The sequence below is a fragment of the Amblyomma americanum genome, chromosome 2 (genome assembly GCF_052857255.1).
Source record: "Amblyomma americanum isolate KBUSLIRL-KWMA chromosome 2, ASM5285725v1, whole genome shotgun sequence".
Lineage (NCBI taxonomy): Eukaryota > Metazoa > Arthropoda > Arachnida > Ixodida > Ixodidae > Amblyomma > Amblyomma americanum.
In genome coordinates, this window is record NC_135498.1 from 6,954,296 (window position 1) to 6,973,251 (window position 18,956).

The 18,956-nt window shown below is 43.8% G+C and overlaps 1 protein-coding gene across 1 annotated transcript; it reads right to left on the reverse strand.

Annotated features, from left to right (window-relative positions):
* Positions 1-521: 521 nt before the first annotated feature.
* On the reverse strand, positions 522-17,903 carry LOC144120488 (rhomboid-related protein 2-like). The gene is made up of 8 exons (XM_077652930.1): positions 17,470-17,903; positions 17,290-17,313; positions 16,879-17,049; positions 16,172-16,342; positions 13,114-13,256; positions 10,541-10,653; positions 6,084-6,184; positions 522-2,545 (listed from the first exon to the last, which is right to left on the reverse strand). Exons 1-8 carry the CDS (start codon positions 17,539-17,541, stop codon positions 2,234-2,236), a joined length of 1,107 nt encoding a protein of 368 aa, XP_077509056.1. The 5' UTR covers positions 17,542-17,903; the 3' UTR covers positions 522-2,233.
* Between the last annotated feature and the right edge of the window lie 1,053 nt (positions 17,904-18,956).

Genomic DNA, 18,956 nt, shown 5'->3' on the forward strand with positions numbered 1-18,956 from the left:
GCACGATTTAAATAATTAAAACAATCTACTTGTTGGGTGCGGAGGGCTAACAGCATTTGGAGCGGGCTACGCGAGCGGGCGTACTGCAGGGAGAGATGCGTGTCGAGCCGCGGGTACCGGCGCTCGATCCACCGTGCCGCTGCGCTCCAACTGTGCAGAAACACTCGCGGCGCGCATTCTCTCTGGTAAATTATAGTTTGCTCACTTACATTCAGGTTGCGGCGACAGTTTATGGGAGTGTTTTTACTAAGCCGGAGTGCACAGGCACCGAACGAAAGCACACCTCCCCCGTGAACCCGTGATGTGACTTCGTCTCCGCAAGCACGCCTTTGGCTATCTCCACTGCCGCTACACCGCTGCCGTAGAGGAAATATTCCTTTGGCCCTGACTATGAGGCACACACAAAATTTTAAGAGAGAGAGAACAGGTTACGGGCGTGTTTCTAAGCTTGAGTGCGCAAAGCACGGAATCCGCTGCGCACGTCGCGGGTTCGCGTCGCCTCCCGCCTTCGCTTGCATTTTCCAGTTGCTTCCAACAGGACTAGTTCAATTTCCAACTGGTTCCAATTGGAATGGCGTTCCAACTGGACAGTCCAAATGGTCTAACCAATTGGACCAACTGGGATTCCAGTTGGTGATTTGGTTTGGTTTATGTGGGTTTAACGATCCAAAGCGACTCAGGCTATGAGGGACGCCGTAGTGAAGGGCTCCGGAAATTTCGGCCACCTGGGGTTCTATAACATGCACTGACATCGCACAGTGCACGACCCTCTAGAATTTTTCCTCCATCGAAATTTGACCACCGCGGCCAGTGGTCACGAAAGACTCGAACTCGCGTCTTTCGGGTCAGCAGCCGAGTGCCATAACCACTGAGCCACCGCGGCGGCTGAACACCCAGTTGGTGAGCCCAATTGGTCTTACCCATTGTATTCAATTGGTCTGCCCAGCTGCACCCACTGTATCCATATGAATGTTTGCATATTTGATACACAAGGCAGAACTAATATGGTTCTTATAATAAGAGCTATCAGCAGCTTAACCTACTAAATTGAGTTCATCATCTCCATCACCACTGCGGTCAAAATTGAACTAAATAACCTGCACTCAGTGGGCAAGTTCCAAAGGCCCCAGCATGAGAGCTTCATAAATGGGGCATATAAGTTGGAGCAGAAGTGTGTTCTCTGGATGTACATACTGAGCTAATATATGCCACTAGAGTCTGAATTTGTAGCGTTTCTCATGTGTGATGTATGCGGGGCTCTTGGCCTTGATTTTCATAAAAGTATATGCTAATTTCAATTCTGCAGTAAAAATCTTGATTGGCACTAGACAGTGTCTCCCTGCAGTCCTCACAAATCAGTTTTCCTTTTGCACATTAATAATATGTTAAATTGCAGAAATATTTCTTACAGTGCACATTTTGCAAAACTTAATTGTGAGTTATATTTTGTGAATATTACCTGGGTTCAGTAACTGCCTAGCTGGCCTAATGGGTCCAACTGGTTGGTCCAGTTGGGTCCAATTGGTTGGGTGGTTAAAAATACAACTGGAATCAATTGGTTCCAATTGGAAAGTCCAGTTGGAACCAATTGGAAGATCCAGTTGGAACCAGTTGGAAGATCCAGTTGGAACCAGTTGGAATGTCCAATTGGTTCAAATGGTTTTTTTTTTACTGGGTACCGGGATACTGTGGACTCCATGGAAATGCACATGCCCACACAGAAACACAGTGGCCTCAACAACAGTTTAGAAACAACAATTTCAATTTCAAGAGCGGATGCTAATTGCCTTCATTCCTGTTGCATGCGCAATGTTAGTGAGACACTAGGCTCGCTTGAGCATTCAACAGCCTTTGGAGACATCTGTCTTGTCACGTCTGTGACCCTTTGAATCCCGTAGACATGGTATGCGCTGCATATGCACACAAAAGATTGGTGGTAGCTGCTTTGTTGCCATTTCGAGGGCACGCCACTGTCAGAGGACCTTGTAATACGCCAGATACTTTGGAAGTTCTCCAAGCAATGTAGGCACGCCAATGTTTTGTGCACAGCGCGGGTCTCTACTCATGACTATGACCAGGAGTGCTCCTGACATGCATGTAATCTCTTTTCTGTCCACGCTGTCACCCACTATCTTCTCTTCTGCCCCCACCCCCACGACTTTTCCTCAATTTAATCCCACTTGACGCACCCTATACTAAGTACTGAGAGCACTTCCATGGTTCTTATTTCCCCTCACATTTCTGACTTTGGGAAGTACTCAGTGTAGAAGGCATTGAAAAGGACGGCAATGAGAACAAGGATGGCAAACACAGCAAAGAAGACGCGTCCCGTGATGACTTCCCAACGATGCACAACAAGGTTGCGCATCATGGGCATTCCAAGCAGGAGACCTGCTGCAGCACCTGCGATGTGAGCTGCGTAGCTCACGCGGTTCTCATCGTCTTCCTCCATGTAGCGTGTGTAAATGGCCACGCCAACATCTGTGCTGCCAAATATTGCCAGGAAGATGACGCGAATCCAAGCGAAGTCCATTTCTTTGAAGTTCTGAAGGAATAAAAGACAGAAAAAAAAAGAGGGGTGTTTTGTTGAAACAGAATTAAGTTTTTAAAATAGAACAAATTCAAAAGGAATGTTGCAAAGCTATAAGATCAATCCAAATCAGTGATAAAATATAATATTTATACGATTGTAAGTCAACCTATTTTTCAAAATTTGAAAATCCGAAGTTGGGGGATCAACTCAAAATAAAAACCAAAGCATCACACCATAAATAAAGGAGAGACAAACAAGATATCAGGCATGTTACAGCGTGGTTGCATTTTTGCTGTGCAGCTCCGTTGCATCGCTCTTGGTGCTGGCCTTGAGCAGCTGCTATGTCAACGCGCAGAACTGGCATCCCCACCCCGCGCGAGGCGGCCGATGGGCGCACTCCCTACACGTGGCCGCAGATTGAGTCTGCTGATAAGCGGCGGCGGCCGGATAGCATTCACGTTCTACTCTTAATAGGCATTATTCAAGTTTTTTTTTTGTTTACTTTCAACCGTACACTCTGCACTCAAGGGAGAGTCGAGAGTTGATGGAAGGGCCGCTGTTCCAATCGCAGTGGCACCCCCACTCGGAACCGGAGCGGTGCCGGGTAGTGTCGCTAGCCGACGGAAGAGGTGACGCCGCTCACGCATAGTTTCTCTTTGGCTCTGACGCATTTGACTCCTGCCAGCAGCATTTCACAAGTTTTTAACGTAGTGCTTCGTCATCTGTGCTCCAGGTCCGGTAAGCGACCAGCGCTCGTTCACGGCTACATTCAAGATGGCTGTCAATCTTTACGCCAAAGAAACAAACAATTGCTCGCCGGGCCACAAGTTCGACGTTTGCAACGGGTGATCAGGTGTAGCAGCCGCAGCGAGGCAAAATTGTCAGCTGTTCCACACGATGTCGTGATGTGGCTGTTTGCGAAGTGCGGGATTTTGCTGCATGACGATGTTAGAACAACGAGCTAAAGGACCGCAGCAGCTATCATGACGGCAGCGCTAGGGAGGACAAGTAGTCCAGTGACTAATACATTTTCGTATTGGAATGTGCCCACGGACACTTCCGCGCGCGACAGCGAACAGTGGCTGGCGATAAGCGGAGGTCGCAGGATAGTGCTATTGCGTTCTATTATAAAAGGCCAAGCGTAAACGACCTCCAAGTTTTTTTTTCAGAAATGTGATGGGGGGAGGGGAGGGGAGGGGGGGGTCGACTTACATTTGAGTCGACTTACAGTCGTGTAAATACGGTAGCCCCAGTCAGGGTATTCGGGTGCAGTTAAACCTGAACGTAACGAACCTCCATAGAGTGAATTTCTCAATATTACTAAGTTTCTCACTTCCCCACAGCCACCCCCACTGAAGTGTTTGTTGATTTAACGAACTTGCTACGCTGATTATCTGTAAGCTTGTGCTGAGTTACAATATCTGGCAGAAAAGTTTTATGCCGATAAAGCAAGAACTGACATGAGAGAAATGTCTATGGCTGCAACGAGCGACCGCAGTTGACACAATGCATCGTGCTCCAGCGCCATCGGCGCATCTCCGCTGCTTTCACTTTTGGAGTGTGAGACCACGTGGCACTACAACAGTTCATGTGCTGAAAAGCAGTAAAAAATAGTAAGACATAGCAAAAAAGACCCCGCACGAGCAATGTGCACCCATCGCTGCTGCGCGGTTGCTCGCGTGATTCCAGCGCCAATGGCTCTCACGTGTCGGGAGCAAGGACGATGGAGAGCGCCAATGAGGCACGGCAATGAATCCGTTTCATGGTGCAACAGCGGTGGGCAGACCTAGAGGGGGAACATGCAGGAAAAAGCAGGTGTCTCCGTGGTCGGTTTAGCGGCGGCAGTGCGACCGCGCGCCTTCTTCTCTTGCTCCGCTCCGGTGCCTTCGCCTTCTCCACTTGTGTCAGAGTTGCGTGAGCTGCGGTGGAGGTGGTGGCGGCTGCTGCCCCAGTCATGCTATCAGAGCGATCACGAAATGTTTCTCGAGAATTATGACTGTGAGAAACAGGAATTTACTGTAAGCATTTTCAAGATAATTTCACCTACATTTATTTCTTGTTTTGGTTTCTGTTCTGCATAGTCCTTTAGAGTCATTTTTAGGAAGATTACATGTAACGAAAGCCTTGATGTAACAAAAAATCCCAAACTTTTTTTTTAAATTTGTTATGTACAGGTTAAACTGCAAATGTTGGGAATGCCTAGATCCAGCACTGCCAAGTTGGGCTAATAAAAGAAGCTAATTACAAGTAAAAAAGCTATTGCTGCGCTATGCTTGCACCACTTGTGTGTGTAGTTCCATTTGGCCACCTGATCCTTTGTTCTCAGGGTAATTTGAAACAAAAGTGAACGTGAACAAGTTTTCAGAGTGTATACTCTCAGTAGCTTATCAAAACAGTACTTTGACACAACTGCAAAAAGCTTGTAGAAAATGGAATGCGTGAAAAATGGGCAAGAACAAATTTCATCCTTCCTTGTTACATGTAACTGGAAGTGCTCGAAAGTGGTCAAACTGTTGCCCTGGAGAACATAGCAGGACTGAGTAGCGACGAATTCTTGCAATACACCAACTTTCGTCTTTGCACTTATTATCTCAGCAATAACACGCAAACAGAAAACCTGCCATAGAGTATGCAGTAGAATCTCAATTATACAAACATAGCTTACAGAAATTTCGAGATGAGTCGATTTAGTAAATTTCCACAGCCGGAGTGCATTACTACAATGTGGAAAGTTTTGTATGCTCCGAACACTCTAATGTGCCACTTCAGATGATAGAATCGCACGAGTCGTAACCGCATACTCGAGCACTAACTCGCTAGTTATGAGCGGTGGCGCGCGGCCGTGATCACCATAAGTGCGGTGCGCACCAGGAGCAGTGAGAAGGGCACACGGCCCGCATGCCCGCACATTGCTGACTCTGCAAGTGAGCATGACCGCGCGGCCTGTAAGTCAGAGACATCGGGATTGCCAGTCATGCTGTATGCACCATGAGTAGTGAGCTAAATAATCCTGTCTACAGTAAAGAGACCTGCGTAAATGCCTTCCTTGTGCTCCTATGAGTATAAATTTTGTTCGTTTTCGATGGTACAAAATTTTGGATGATACGAATATTTTTCACAGCCCCGTAGATTTGTATCACTGAGGTTCTACTATAATTGACAAGTCCTCATCAATCCTGGCCACCTCACATTTACACTTTTACTGTGCCATTGAGGCTAAGAGTACTGAAAAGTAATCATGGTGAAACAAGGTGGACATGAGAAACAGGCAGAAAGGAGCCATGTGGACACACCAGCCAGTGAAATACATTATCTCTCAAAAGCAAGGCCTGCTTGAGCACAGTCACCAGTGGCTAATGCAGCACAAACACGAAGAACCGTCCTTGTCGCTCATTGCAGCTCCGCTTGTGCAAGGGGCACCACAGGGACCTGTAGCATGTCTTTTGTTCTGTCTGCCTGATTGCAAAGTGGCCTGAATACTTTTGAACACACACATGCATCAAAGACACGAATGAGCAGTTGAAAACTGTTGCACAGTTCCTTGGCATACCAATATAAGTGTTGCTAGGTGGCCTGCAATAAGAGCGTACACGCCGCCAGATGCGCCAGCAAGGAAGACATATGGATCAGACAGCGACGATCCAAGTGACCCTGCAAAGAAAGGAAAAGGGGGACAAAGAGGATGTACACTAAATGACTGCGTTGTAAACACTGCTGTATATGTCAACAGTGTCCACGATGAGCACTGTTTTTAGAGCAAATAAGTACAACAGACCTCCTTTTTAACAGCACTTAGATGTGACATTTAGAGTAAACTAACTGTAATCTCAAGCATGAGAGATATGTTCATGAGCATGGTAGAGGTCAGTCATCTTTTTTAGCAACAGCACAATTATGTGGACTAGCAACGAAAATAACAAATCCTGGGACTACTCATTTTAGCACCATGGTTACACTGTAGGTGCTAATTTGACCACTTTTCACATTTCAATCACATTTCAATGCAGAAAACATTCAGTGCAGCTTCACCATTCATACAAAGCACAATTTCCGCTCATTTTATGCAGTAAGATGCTGCAGTACAAGTAACACATAGCATAATTAAGCTTCAGGCAGTAGGCAACATAACCTATAATGCAGTGTCCATACTACTTGGTTCAATGCATTTAACAGTGAGTAAAACTTGCTATGATGCAAAAGGTAAAGCCATGCCTCAAGCCTATATGGCAGCATGCAAATTGTCTGTCTACTGGCGATTTTCAGGAAATCGAGCCACGCAGCAGTGCTGCAGACTGGTCTGAGAAGGATCGGCGTGGGCGGAACAGTGTCTTTTTCCCCGTTGCATGGTTTACAAGTCTACTCAAATGCTGTTAGAGTTTTGCTCTGAAAATAAATCTTATAAGCGCTGTTACATTGATGTTTGCACGCTAAAGAGATAAAAGATCCGCTAAGCTTAATTGCGTGAGATAGTGCCACCAATATATAAAGGGCATAGGTTGCCATGCTCCCATGCCTGCAGGGCCATGCCAGTGCAGTTCTAATCAGGCACCCAGCCTATAATTCTAAAAATATAAGCTTCCTGGACTAGAAGCACCAATTTAAATACACACTGCTGTTTGTCATGAAACATAACTGAGCATTCATGACTAATGGGCCCATTTTAAGCCACAAGTTTTTTTTTCATGGCTGTCTCTATAACTGTGGGTATTATTATGACATGCATGTATGCTGATATGGTGCTTTGTTATCCACAGAAAGTAAGCAGAGGGTAATAAGTGCTTTCATTCAAATTCCATTTCATTCTGATTCCTTTTGCCCTTTAATCCCGCTGGCGGCACGTGGTTGTTTTTAAACTGCCCCTATGCCCTCTGTGTCACTGCATCCAAGCAGACCTGCGGATTGAATAGAACAGAATTGGACGAGAAGAACCGTATCATAGTGACCTTACTTTGATCCCATTACTTCCATCCATTGCTTACAAATAAATTGAGGGCACAAAGCACAGTGAATTGCTCCTAAAAGACAGTGCGCTGAAAAAAGGTGACTTCACTGTTCCCGCTTTCAGCCAGTACTCACCATAAAACAGTATTCATATTTAAAGTAGCAGATGGTCAATAAAGTGTATGACCATGGATAAGCATAAAAGGGCACAGCTTGATAAGTACCTTCTGGCTTTGTCATTTACCTACTGTACAATTGCCTTCATAGCTGATACCACGGATTTTAAATTCTCTCCAAAGCAAGTGTTGGCCACCCACCTGTGTTTTACATGGGCAGTTTTTAAACATCAGGGAGTGATATTTTCTTTGTCGCTCATTTATATTTCATTTACAGCATTGAGAAGAGAGACTCTGGCAAAAGCTCACATGAGGTTTCCACCATCGACTAACAAGCACGAGTTAATTGTGAAATTTTTTAAACAGGAGTGACACTACCTAAGCTGACCGCAGGAGCAGTCCTCTGTGATGCCGCCATACAGATTAATCGAGGCACCCCCTCTAGGTCATGAAAATCGCTAGTACTTCACAAAAATACATCACAATGGCTACTCATTGAAGGCTAAGGTGCCTCCATACAAGGAGAATATGTAGAGCTGTGCAAATATTAGATAATTTAGAATATTTTGTCGAACAGTAAAGTATTCGATATGATTTCATCTGAATGTTTGGGATTTGAAGCCTCGAAGCGTTTGTCTTTAGCAAATGTTTCTGGAACTCTTGCTTCTTGTGATTTCGGTTCCGCATCTCTCCGTGGCATGCGAGCAACCAAAGCCCAAACTCCGTGCCGCGTGCCTCCGCTCCCGCGCGTATGGCGGAGCTGATCTGTGCAGCGTACACGAGGCAATAGACGCAAGCTGGCGGAAGCACGGCCCCCAGATCTATACCCCCCAGGTGTCTGCGGCTGCGCTACCTATGGTGCACATAAGCTGTTACTGGCACAGAGGCATGCCATCAGAGGAATTTACCCGCATGATCTGCTTCTGTGCACTGCCAGTGCACATGCGCTGATTAACCCCGACATGGCAGGCATGCAAAGAGCTGGTTGGCGCATGATGTCCTCAGGGCGATGTGGGTATATCTGCAATGGCTCCCCGTGGAAGCAGATTGCGCTATGCAAGATCTCTCTAATCGGAGGATGCGCAGCTCCCTTGACTTCCGTGGAACGAGTCTGAGCTTACTGCAGGTACCGCAGCTGTTCTTCTGAGTGTGAAATTTGTGAATCAAATACAATGGCAGGAGCACAAGAGGAAGCTAGTACGAGGCATGTGGAGATTGGTGCCCCTTTCCGAAGCCTGGCACGGGGAGGCACTGGGCGAGCGTACAGTTACTGTATATTCTAATACCTAGAGTTGCACATAGGTCTGCCATATTGCTCCGCAAATCATCCAAGTTACCAGGGAAAGCCGCAACTCTTGCATGCAGAAGGCAGACTTGGGAAGTGGTTAGAGCGACTGCAGGCTCAATCTGCTTGATTCTGGCTGACGAACTTGATTTATTCTAGGCAGATTACTGTTGCATTGAATTACACAGCTTGCTAGTGATGCATCAGCTGCACCAAGGCCTATATCAATGGGTTATGAACAAAATACTCGCCATGTTGTGGACGGGTGGTGCCAGGTGCCATCTTTTGTAAATGCCAAAAATCACAAACTTTTTAACAATCAGCAAAAACTTGAGATAAAATTGTGTGTTACTGATAAGAAAACATAGTTTTCAGTGAACATGTGCAATCGTACAAAATAAAATGCCGCAAATCACAAGAAAAGTATGCGTACGAATGGACTGTCAGACTCTGTCTAGTGGTAAACGATGAAAAAGAATTGGCTTCTATGCAATCAATGGATGCTTTTCAATTATGTGATTGCGTATAGCCAAAAGATGCATGAGTGGCGCAGGGAAAACAAACGTGCAACTCTAAGTAATTATACAGCACAGTAAAAAAAAAATCTATGAACAAAATGTTCAAAAAGGTTGGCTGGTAATTTTAAAACAGATAATGAAGTTTAATGCACAATATAAAAGCCAGTAAAAAAAGCATTGCCACACAGCTCCACTCTTCCCGAACAAATTTATACGAAGCTCTTTTCAATTGCCGTGGCAAACCTGAGAGAGAGCCCGTAAGGCAGAGACTGTAGTTGTAAAATCATGAACGAAGATAAAGAGGCTTGAAGTCTGTGTGCACATTGGGTCACAGAAAATTGAGTGGTGGAAAAACGTCCGTAGTTTTATTGGCTGTGCTGATATGATGTCATCTTAAGAGGCGTCAAATAAAAAGGCATGAAACGAGGTTTCAAATGGTAGCAAAAAGGCAACGATGGGGGGCGGTTTCGGAACTGCAATTGTGTGAAGTGGCATAGCTTTTCGAAGATCGTGCTTCACTTTTAAGCCCAACGACTGTCTAAGCATTTACTTTTTGTACTTTAGGATCGCTTCGAGCATTGATATTTTGCAGAGATATAGTACATTTAGAACAAAAAACTATTTTACCGGACGCCAACTTTTCTGCAATTTTTTTTTAATGTCAAGAGCCACATCCCCTTTGAAAAGCAAAAACTGCACAATGACGCAATCACAATTGAGACCAGCATTCAGGGGTGTTGTAGATAGGTGTCAAACCCAACAAATATGCTGGCTTTGCATGTAGGTTGACTCCCCAATTTCCAATGTCCATTTTTGCAGGATGTCGACACAGCTTCAATGAGTGTGACAAAGCTTCAGCGCATTTTCTCTTTTTTGCATGTAATGGCCTAGTGTATAAAGAAAAATACATGATTTTGAAAATACTTATTTTATTCGAAATTATTCGAAATATTCACTTCGAAATTATTCGAAGAAAAGTACTATTTGCTTCGAACGAAAAAAAAACGGTATTTGCACTTGCCTAAAAATATGCATACAATGCCTGTTCTCATACATTGGATGCTGTCACTAGCATAGCCAATATTATGTACAGTTTATGCACTGAAGAAAGATAGAACGTGTTCGTGGTAAAACATTTTGTACAGACCAGCTGCAACGCCACCAACATAGATGAGCATGACTCTCCACCACTTGTGGACCATTTCAAGTGGAATTCCAAGTATGAGCTGAACAAGAAGATTGAAGAAGATGTGGAAGCCACTGGAAATACATAGAAACGAAAGATATATATACATATATATAAACACAGTAGTTTGCTTGGCAAAACCATATTTATCCAAACATGCAGTAACAAAAAATAGAAATGGGAATATCTAAATAATAGAGAAGTTGAAGGGACCGATAAACGCAAGTTTAAGCAGCCAAATTTTTTTCGGCCCATCAAAGTTTACTGTCTAACGCACGCTATTCTGCAGTTATCAACATCAACCAACAACTCCACTATCGAGGAAGTGCAGAAATCAATGTAAACCCTTGTTCATCATTCTAAACCATGTATAATGTTCATTTTGCCATGTTATTCCCAACCCTCATGTAATGCCCCGCAAGACACCTTTGAGGAATATTAATTAATTAATTAACGTTAGAAACGCCGCAGAATACTTTTACCCGGAATTTTTCGATCAGTGGATGTGCCAGTTTTCATGTATCCCGAAGCTACAAGCCAATGGCGATTGCATGCCGGCAAAAGTGATGAACTAAAGACTAATATAGATTTAGCTGCCAGACACTAATCAGAGAGTTTTAGTATAGTGCATCATTCACTTGAGCTTTCACACTTAATGCTGTTGCGGCAGGCCGATGAAAGCCTTAATGATGACAGTTTTAGCAGAGAGTAGTTACCATTTCCACTAAGAAACGCAAAAACATCGTGGTGCCACCTGGTAACAAAAGCTCAAAACACATTATCGGCGATGGAAAAGAAGCATTGCTTTTAATTGAAGGGCGCACTGGGAAAAGCGTAAACTTTAACAAAGTATAAACACTTCTGCAAATATAAATATTATGCCCAACGAAGATGTAATATTTTACACAGATCTAGTCACATGGTAAGACAACAATTTTGGCAAGGTTTCTACTGCAGGACGGTACTCCAGGTTGTTTTTTTACAATTTTCAATGGCAAATTAAAACTAAACATCCCTGCTTTTTTGATATTGCAGTGTTCGATCCTTACAATATAAGGCAAGATCTTTTCATTTACAGCATAATCCCATGACACGTTTTGATCAGTTTTCAGTCCATTAATAAGTCTGCACCATCAAACTATACAAAAGGACTCAAGACCTTGTATATTATGAGGCTGCTACCCCTACAAAGAGCGTATCATAGAGCCACTTGATGGTGATAAATGCCATTTGGTTTAATGACTCAGTTTTGGCTAACGGCACCTTGGCACAAGACGTTTTTGTCTGCACAAGGTGGGGTCAAGGGTCTATTCTTAAGCACTCCACCCCAAAGGAGCTGAGCACAGGGCCAGGAGAAAGATTATACCCATTGGAAGACTGGTGCATGCCTGGTGGCACTGGGGACAGAACCCTGCACCACCCGCACACGAGGAAATTCGAAACTTCAAGACAGCAACATTGTGATAGTGCACTACTGATAAATGAGCTTATCGAGTTTGATGAAAATAATCAGTTCATCAGGAACCCTGAGGACAAGAAAAGGCACATTACTCGCGTTGCAAATCTGCATAGAGCAGCCATGAAAGGACGATTTACATACAGCAAATGGTTAAAAATATTTTAGCAACAGCTGCTTAACTAAGAATCAAGCTTTGCTACTTACGAACTTTAATTTTCTTAACGTTCAGTCTGACTGCACTGACACGTGTGGGCAGACGTTTGCTCGGCTCTTCAGTTTTCAGCCCATCCTCAATAAACTTGGGAGCTCGCCTCTCAGATCAAAATACAGTTAACCTGACTGCCAACCACACGTATTTTATTATTCAGATGCTTCAGCAATGTCCAAGGGCAGCACTCGTCAAATCTATATCTTCTGGCTTGACATTTGCTCGACTTCCCTGCGAAATCAAACACCCCACTATATTTCTCACTTTCGGGAAACATTTTTTTTTAGTATTGTACTGATCGTAATGGCAGACAGTGTTGCATGTGCGAATTAAGTCAGCATGCATAAACCATCCGCCACATCTTCCAAGAATAATACCGTTTCTTTCATAATAAGAGCCAGCCCTGTCCTGTTCCCCTATATTAGTTTGGTTGGTTGGCCAGCTAACCAACCTCTGCAAAAGGCTATCATGGTAGCCGCAGCCCTGAATGCCATCAGCAAGAAGCAGATTCATAGCAGATATTATCATACCCCTGATGCAGCAGGCAGCCAAATGTCGTTTGTACAGCTGGTAAACAGCATACATGTGCATGTTTAAAGTTACCTTTCAGTACTTCCAATTCCATTTTTTTTTCAACCTTGTCATGCCTTCATTCTCTCCACTTTGCATGGAGTATCACACCAGATGCACTTCTGCTATGCCTCTGTCCTCTCACTCTTTTCCTCCAGACAGTGTTCAGAGTAAATGTTCCAGCATGTTGTGACGGGTCCTTTTTCATATGACCGCACTACAATGCCTCTCAGTGAAAGCGAAGTCTTAAGCCATGAGCACTGCAGATGTTTCAACAGCACCAAAACAGATGCTAACCCAACATGTATGAACATGTAGCTGAGGTAACGCCATGCCTCTTTCCGCCTCTTTGGGTTGTAGATGAGTGGACTGTCTCTGGGCACTGGACCTGTGGCCGTGAACTCCTCGAGAACCACGCAGTAATAGATGAACACTGCAACCTGCCACCAGGAAAAAAGAAAAGATACTGAGGATAGGATAAATATGTGTGTGCCATAATGCAACAAACAAGTAGGCCCCCTGCTGCATGCAGTCTTAAGTTCTGCTATACTGTTCGGGATATACAGCCCTGTCTACGCCGCAAATACTTTGTCAGCCAGCAAGGAAAGTGGTATGGTATGCAAAAGACTTTCGCATGTAAGGTGCCCATAGCGAAAAATATTTAAAAACTTAATTCAGGTCAATAGTGACGACCAATATGGCAAGAAAAACACATAACTGAGTCAAGCTCACTTATAATTTTGTAAAAGGTAAGTTGTGTAAGGTGCACGTACCGAAAAATATTTAAAAACTTACTTCAGATCAATAGTGACGAACAATATGGCAAGAAAAACACATAACTGAGTCAAACTCACTTTTAATTTTGTAAAAAGTAAGTTGTGTAAGGTGCCCGCAGCGAAAAATATTTAAAAACTTACTTCAGATTAATAGTGACGACCAATATGGCAAGAAAAACACATAACTGAGTCAAACTCACTTTTAATTTTGTAAAAAGTAAGTTCAGTCCCATAAACACCAATAACCTCTGATCACCCCATCATTACATAAACCTGAATGGATTAAGTGCTCCACTGCAGCTTAATTGTGAGAGAAGGTGAGGGAAAAATACGTAACCGAGTAGTCTGCTCTGAATGGCTCTGTGGCCTAATACCTTTTGTATGACAAGGAAGGTGACCACTCCACCAGGAAAGGCTCATTAAAATGTAATTTGGCCAGCACTCAACTGACCAAGTTTACATTGCTTTAGACTCTACCCCAAAAATTATCCTTTGTTGAGCAAGACACCCAGCAGACATAAAAGTCTATGGCTTTGTTTGCAACAGATACATCAATGATCAAAGCAGATATGTTTCTGCAGTGGAAGTATACATGGGATATGCATGTGTTTTGAGCGAAAACTCATAAATAACCAACTAGATAACACCAGTACCCTACGGAACAGATCAGACCATTAATTTGTTTATGACTATACATTGCTATGCAGATATTCGAAGAAACTAATTGTCACTCATCAGAAGTGCATACAAAAGCATAGCAAAAAATATATACCTCCTCCTCCTCCTCATTTTACGGCACACTTTTCTTCTGCTTTTTACAGCTATTTTTTTCACTACTCAAATGAAAGTTAATTTGGTTCACACATTGTTCAGCCATATATATTAGAAGCCAGTTTATTTCATAAAAAAGGCATTTCTAATCAAGAAATTCATTCCATGCAAAATGCGCCAATGTTTGTGCTCGATGGTCTTCGATTTTGTTCAAAAATATTTGTGGCTTTTTATTGAACTGTGAAAAGAGATTTCCCTTAATATCCGGGTGGAAACAAATTTTCTCGTCGTATGACAGCCCTTTGAAGTTTCCAGACTAGTGCAAAACTAGGCCTGCGTAAAAAATTAATAAAATGTTAATTTCTTTTTGCCTTCCAAATTTTTTACGGAGAATGTATATGTGGTGTATCACTTTATCATGTGCCAAGACATTGCCTGCACCAGGGTTTTGTCTTTTGTAGTCCTTTTTTTTAGCTCAAAACGCTCCATTTTTGAACTTTTTTAGAAACTGCACTTAACATTCGTGAGCAATACAAAACTTTTCACTGGCTTGCCACAACATGTACTATATGGAAAAAATATGTACACTAAAATTAAACTGAATAGCATTCAGGAAAAAAAATCCCAAATTTGCAAAAAAGTGCACTGTGCTGTGCATTCAGACAAAACTATTATGCTACGGTGCTCACTGCAAAAATGCAAAATTCTATTCCTCTAATAGCCTGTTGCCGATGCCTCCTCTAGTAGTGTTGACATCACAGAACTCAGAAGCCCTATGAAATACATTGAGTTTGGTACAGAGCTTAGTGGAAAAGAGAAAAAAATCAGAGGTACGCGTAGGTGAAGCTCTGGTCTCCACAGGCGATCACATTCGCTTTTGTTGATGCCCCCTCAAGTCACCCGACTCCATCCTCGCACCTCGCACAGCAAGGCTTTTGTAAAAACAGCACGCGAGAATTATGATGCCGGCTTTGCCCAAAGCGGACATAAAAACGCCTGAGTACATGAGTACACGGAAAAAGAGCAGTCTGAAGAGCATGGAGGTTGTTTTCTGCAGTAAAGTGACACTATGGGACAACCATGACTGGTGCTGCAGCGTTCAACTTCAAAAATTTTTTTTATTAACTAAAACAAAAAAAGACTTCGAGAAAAATTGCTGAACAAAATTACAATACAACAGGCTAATAGAGGAATAGAATTTTGCATTCTTGCAGTGAGCACCTCAGCACAATATTTTCACCTGAATATGCAGCACAATGTACTTTTTTGCAACTTTGGCATTTTTTTTATGAACACTATTCAGTTTAATTTTAGTGTGAACATTCTTTCCCTGTAGTACATATTATGGCAAGCCAGGGAAAAGTTATATACTGCTCACGCATGTCGCATGGATCTTCTTAAAACAAGTTTCAAAATGGAGCATTTTGAGCTAAAAAATGAACTACAAAAAACATTACACCCTAGCGCAGGCAATGTCTTGACACATGATAAAGAAATACAACTCATATACATTGTCCACAATAATATGCAGGGATAAAAGGAAATGAACATTTTATTATAAATTTCTCTATGCAGGCCTTGTTTTGCACTATAGTCTGGAAAATTCAAAGGGCTGCCATATGACAGGAAATTTTTTTTTCCACATAGATATTAATATAAATTACTCTTGAGGGTTCAATAAAAAGCCACAAATTTTTTGAACGAAATCGAAGAGGGTCGGGCACACACATTGCTTTAGCATGGAGTGAGCCATGAACACAACAAGGTATCTGCGATTCAATAAGCATACTTTGAGGAACTATACAAACCTCAACAATACTTATGGTGATGAGAAAGAGGGGTGGTGGCATGCAGCTGTACTCGTCGAGGTATCGACGCACCACGGTGGCACGTTGTCGTTTGGGGACAACTGTCATGGCTGCATAGCGAACTAGACTGAGGAACCGTGGTCTGTGCTCTCCCAAGTCATAGGCATGCACCTGCAGAAGCAATCAACAAGCGTTACCATTTTTTGTTATTCCCCTGCAACCCGATGCTGTTGGTTTCATTGAGCATACCTATTTAAGGTAATGTTAGCTAAGGTGGACCTGGAAGGCACCAGTGCAACTCCAATGCAATGAATCTGCAGTGCATATGATACAGCATCTCTCTCTTTCGCATATACGGAAATATAAAAAAAATTGCACACAATTCTGCAGCAATTTACACTTTTGTATTATTTCCCCATATAAATATCCATATTTCCCCACCATATATTTGGATGTGCATAGAACTGGAATCGTCATGCAGTATAATCAACTAGGCAATTTCTACCTAATGCGCATATATCCCTGAGGTTACTGCTGCAAATGACCACCGCAGAATTATATATCTGAGCACAGTATGCTCCTTAACAACTTGCACCCTCTGTTGCGAGTGTCGAGGAATATAACGCTGCAGACGTGCCATTTCATGGTGGAATGGCGGTAACGCGGAATTAAAATGATTAAACAAAATGTTGCGGCGAAAAACCTACCATTCTCTTGAATTCCGCGTAAGAAAGCTTTCTGTTGGAGTCCCAGTCGGCTCTCTCCACGATTTCCTCGAGGACACTTGGAGGAATGTCGTGTTCCAGTTCCTCGTTTTTGTCGTGCAACAACTGCAGGATGTCTTCCAGAGGAATTTCGCCATCGTGGTCGTGATCGTACTGTTTCACAGGGTCAGAAAGAAAACAGTTGTCGACACCAGCATGGATGACACTTTTCCGCAGTACGACAGCTAACAGAAAGTGTACGGTTGCAAAAATCAGAATTTCGAAGATCAAATGCCAGCATGCACTAAAAAGGTACTCAGAACGTTTGGTGTCAGCTGGGAAAACGCGTGCGAGGAGCAACAATTCGACGGTCAATCGGAATTCATAGAACAACAAAGGGTGTTGAGCACTTACCTTATCGAAGATAGGCCTCCACAGCTGAAAAAAATAACGCAAAAGTGAGTTTGCGAAAACTTGGAAAGAGGCCGGCTCAAATGGACGCACTCAGTTCAAACCGCGCGCAAAACGTCACAGTGCCAAACAGGTTCTCGTTCTCGCGTGAGAAAGTTCAAAGTAATCGGAGTTCATATTTACCCGCTCCAGCTCAATGACTTCCTCCGAAGACTTGCCAGCGGTGCCGTAATCCTTCGCAGAAAATTGCGACATCGTCGAACTTCCCCGAATGATATGCGAACAAGCAAATCAAACTTAGTACGAAGCCCACGCCCTCACTAATGCCGACTGGAGCAGCCGGCTGTCACCTGTAGGCAGGAAGGATGCGTGTTATCGGCAGCCGGCGTTGCTATTTTTCATCCTCTGCAGTCAAACCGCGCTCGTCGCCAAGGCCGCTGCGAGCGATAGTTGCACTTGGTTGCACAACACGCACACAAGCGCCGGCGGCCATACAATGACGGGTAACGGTACAACACCAAGTATGCAACACAACGACCGCACCACAATCCCTCCAACAAGCCCACACAGCGCACCGCGTGCGGTATAAAAACCCAAACGTCATAAATAGCATGGCATGGTCGGCATGGTCGTGGCCTACAACCCCACCTGTGCACAAACGGCCAGGTGGGCTGTGATACTAGTTGTCGGCAGGCAATGTAGATGGCACCACAATACTGCTTAACAAACGTTTTGCTTGAGCGCGTCGCTTTCGTCGGTGTGCCTCATCAGGTAACGTTGTCAAAAGCGCCAAACTGTCATGTCATGTATGCCTGACACATGTAGCGTCCGTACGGGGGCACTTGTCGGTTGAGATCAGAAGCGCACAGGTACCAAACCGGGCTGAACCCGAGAAATTCTGCCGCTTCCTGGTTTTTCCTCAGTCATCATCTTAATTCAAAAGCAGGGTACGTACCACATGTCTCAGAGATCGAGATCGCTTCAACGCTGTACAAGCGGTTTCTTATATTCCCCCAATGATAGCAATCAGAAGAGTTATTTGTGTGGTGCGATAGCAGTTATCTAGGCAATTTACGTTTCGATCGAATGCATCGCATCGGCCAACAATCGGCAGCAGCACATCGGCTGATGTGCGCTGATAGCGCCGTGCACGTGTCGAACTTGGACGCTCGAGTGTGTCACCAAATTTGATCCATGCACGAGTGTAAGCTTGCGATGCATTCTAAATAGGTGCAGGTTGAAGTGATTAGCGCGGGGGCCAACTACAAATTCACTGCGCATCGTTGTGATGTCCTCAAAATGAGGTCGTAGCCCATAACGGCGATACCACGAGGCTACTGCCTCAGAAGCAGTAGCTCGTCTTCTCTCGCTTAACAGCGAAGAAACCTTGCACTTATTTCAAGGGTCTCTGAAAGGGGCGGTAATAAAGTTGCGGTATGCCTGGGATGTGAAAAGACGCCGCTTTAGGAGTATCCTCCAGCGAGAATTCTTTGTAAAGGTAGCTGTTTTGACGAGTTGGTGTACTATGACGATAAATGTAACGTTCTAAAAACAAGACCAGACGAAGAGGACACCACATGAGCTAACTTTCAACTGATTTTTATTCAGTGCACGTACAAGTTTCTGTACACTGCAAGAACATATGAACCTATCTTCCCACAATCCAATAA

Bases quoted from the DNA above. Each gene is read 5' to 3' on its own strand.
- LOC144120488 (XM_077652930.1), bottom strand. From the start codon at position 17,541: ATGTCGCAATTTTCTGCGAAGGATTACGGCACCGCTGGCAAGTCTTCG. The intron at 16,343-16,878 runs GTAGGTTTTTCG...TTGCTTCTGCAG, and splicing joins ACGCGGAATTCAAGAGAATG to GTGCATGCCTATGACTTGGG. The intron at 10,654-13,113 runs GTTAGCATCTGT...ATGTATTTCCAG, and splicing joins TACATGTTCATACATGTTGG to TGGCTTCCACATCTTCTTCA.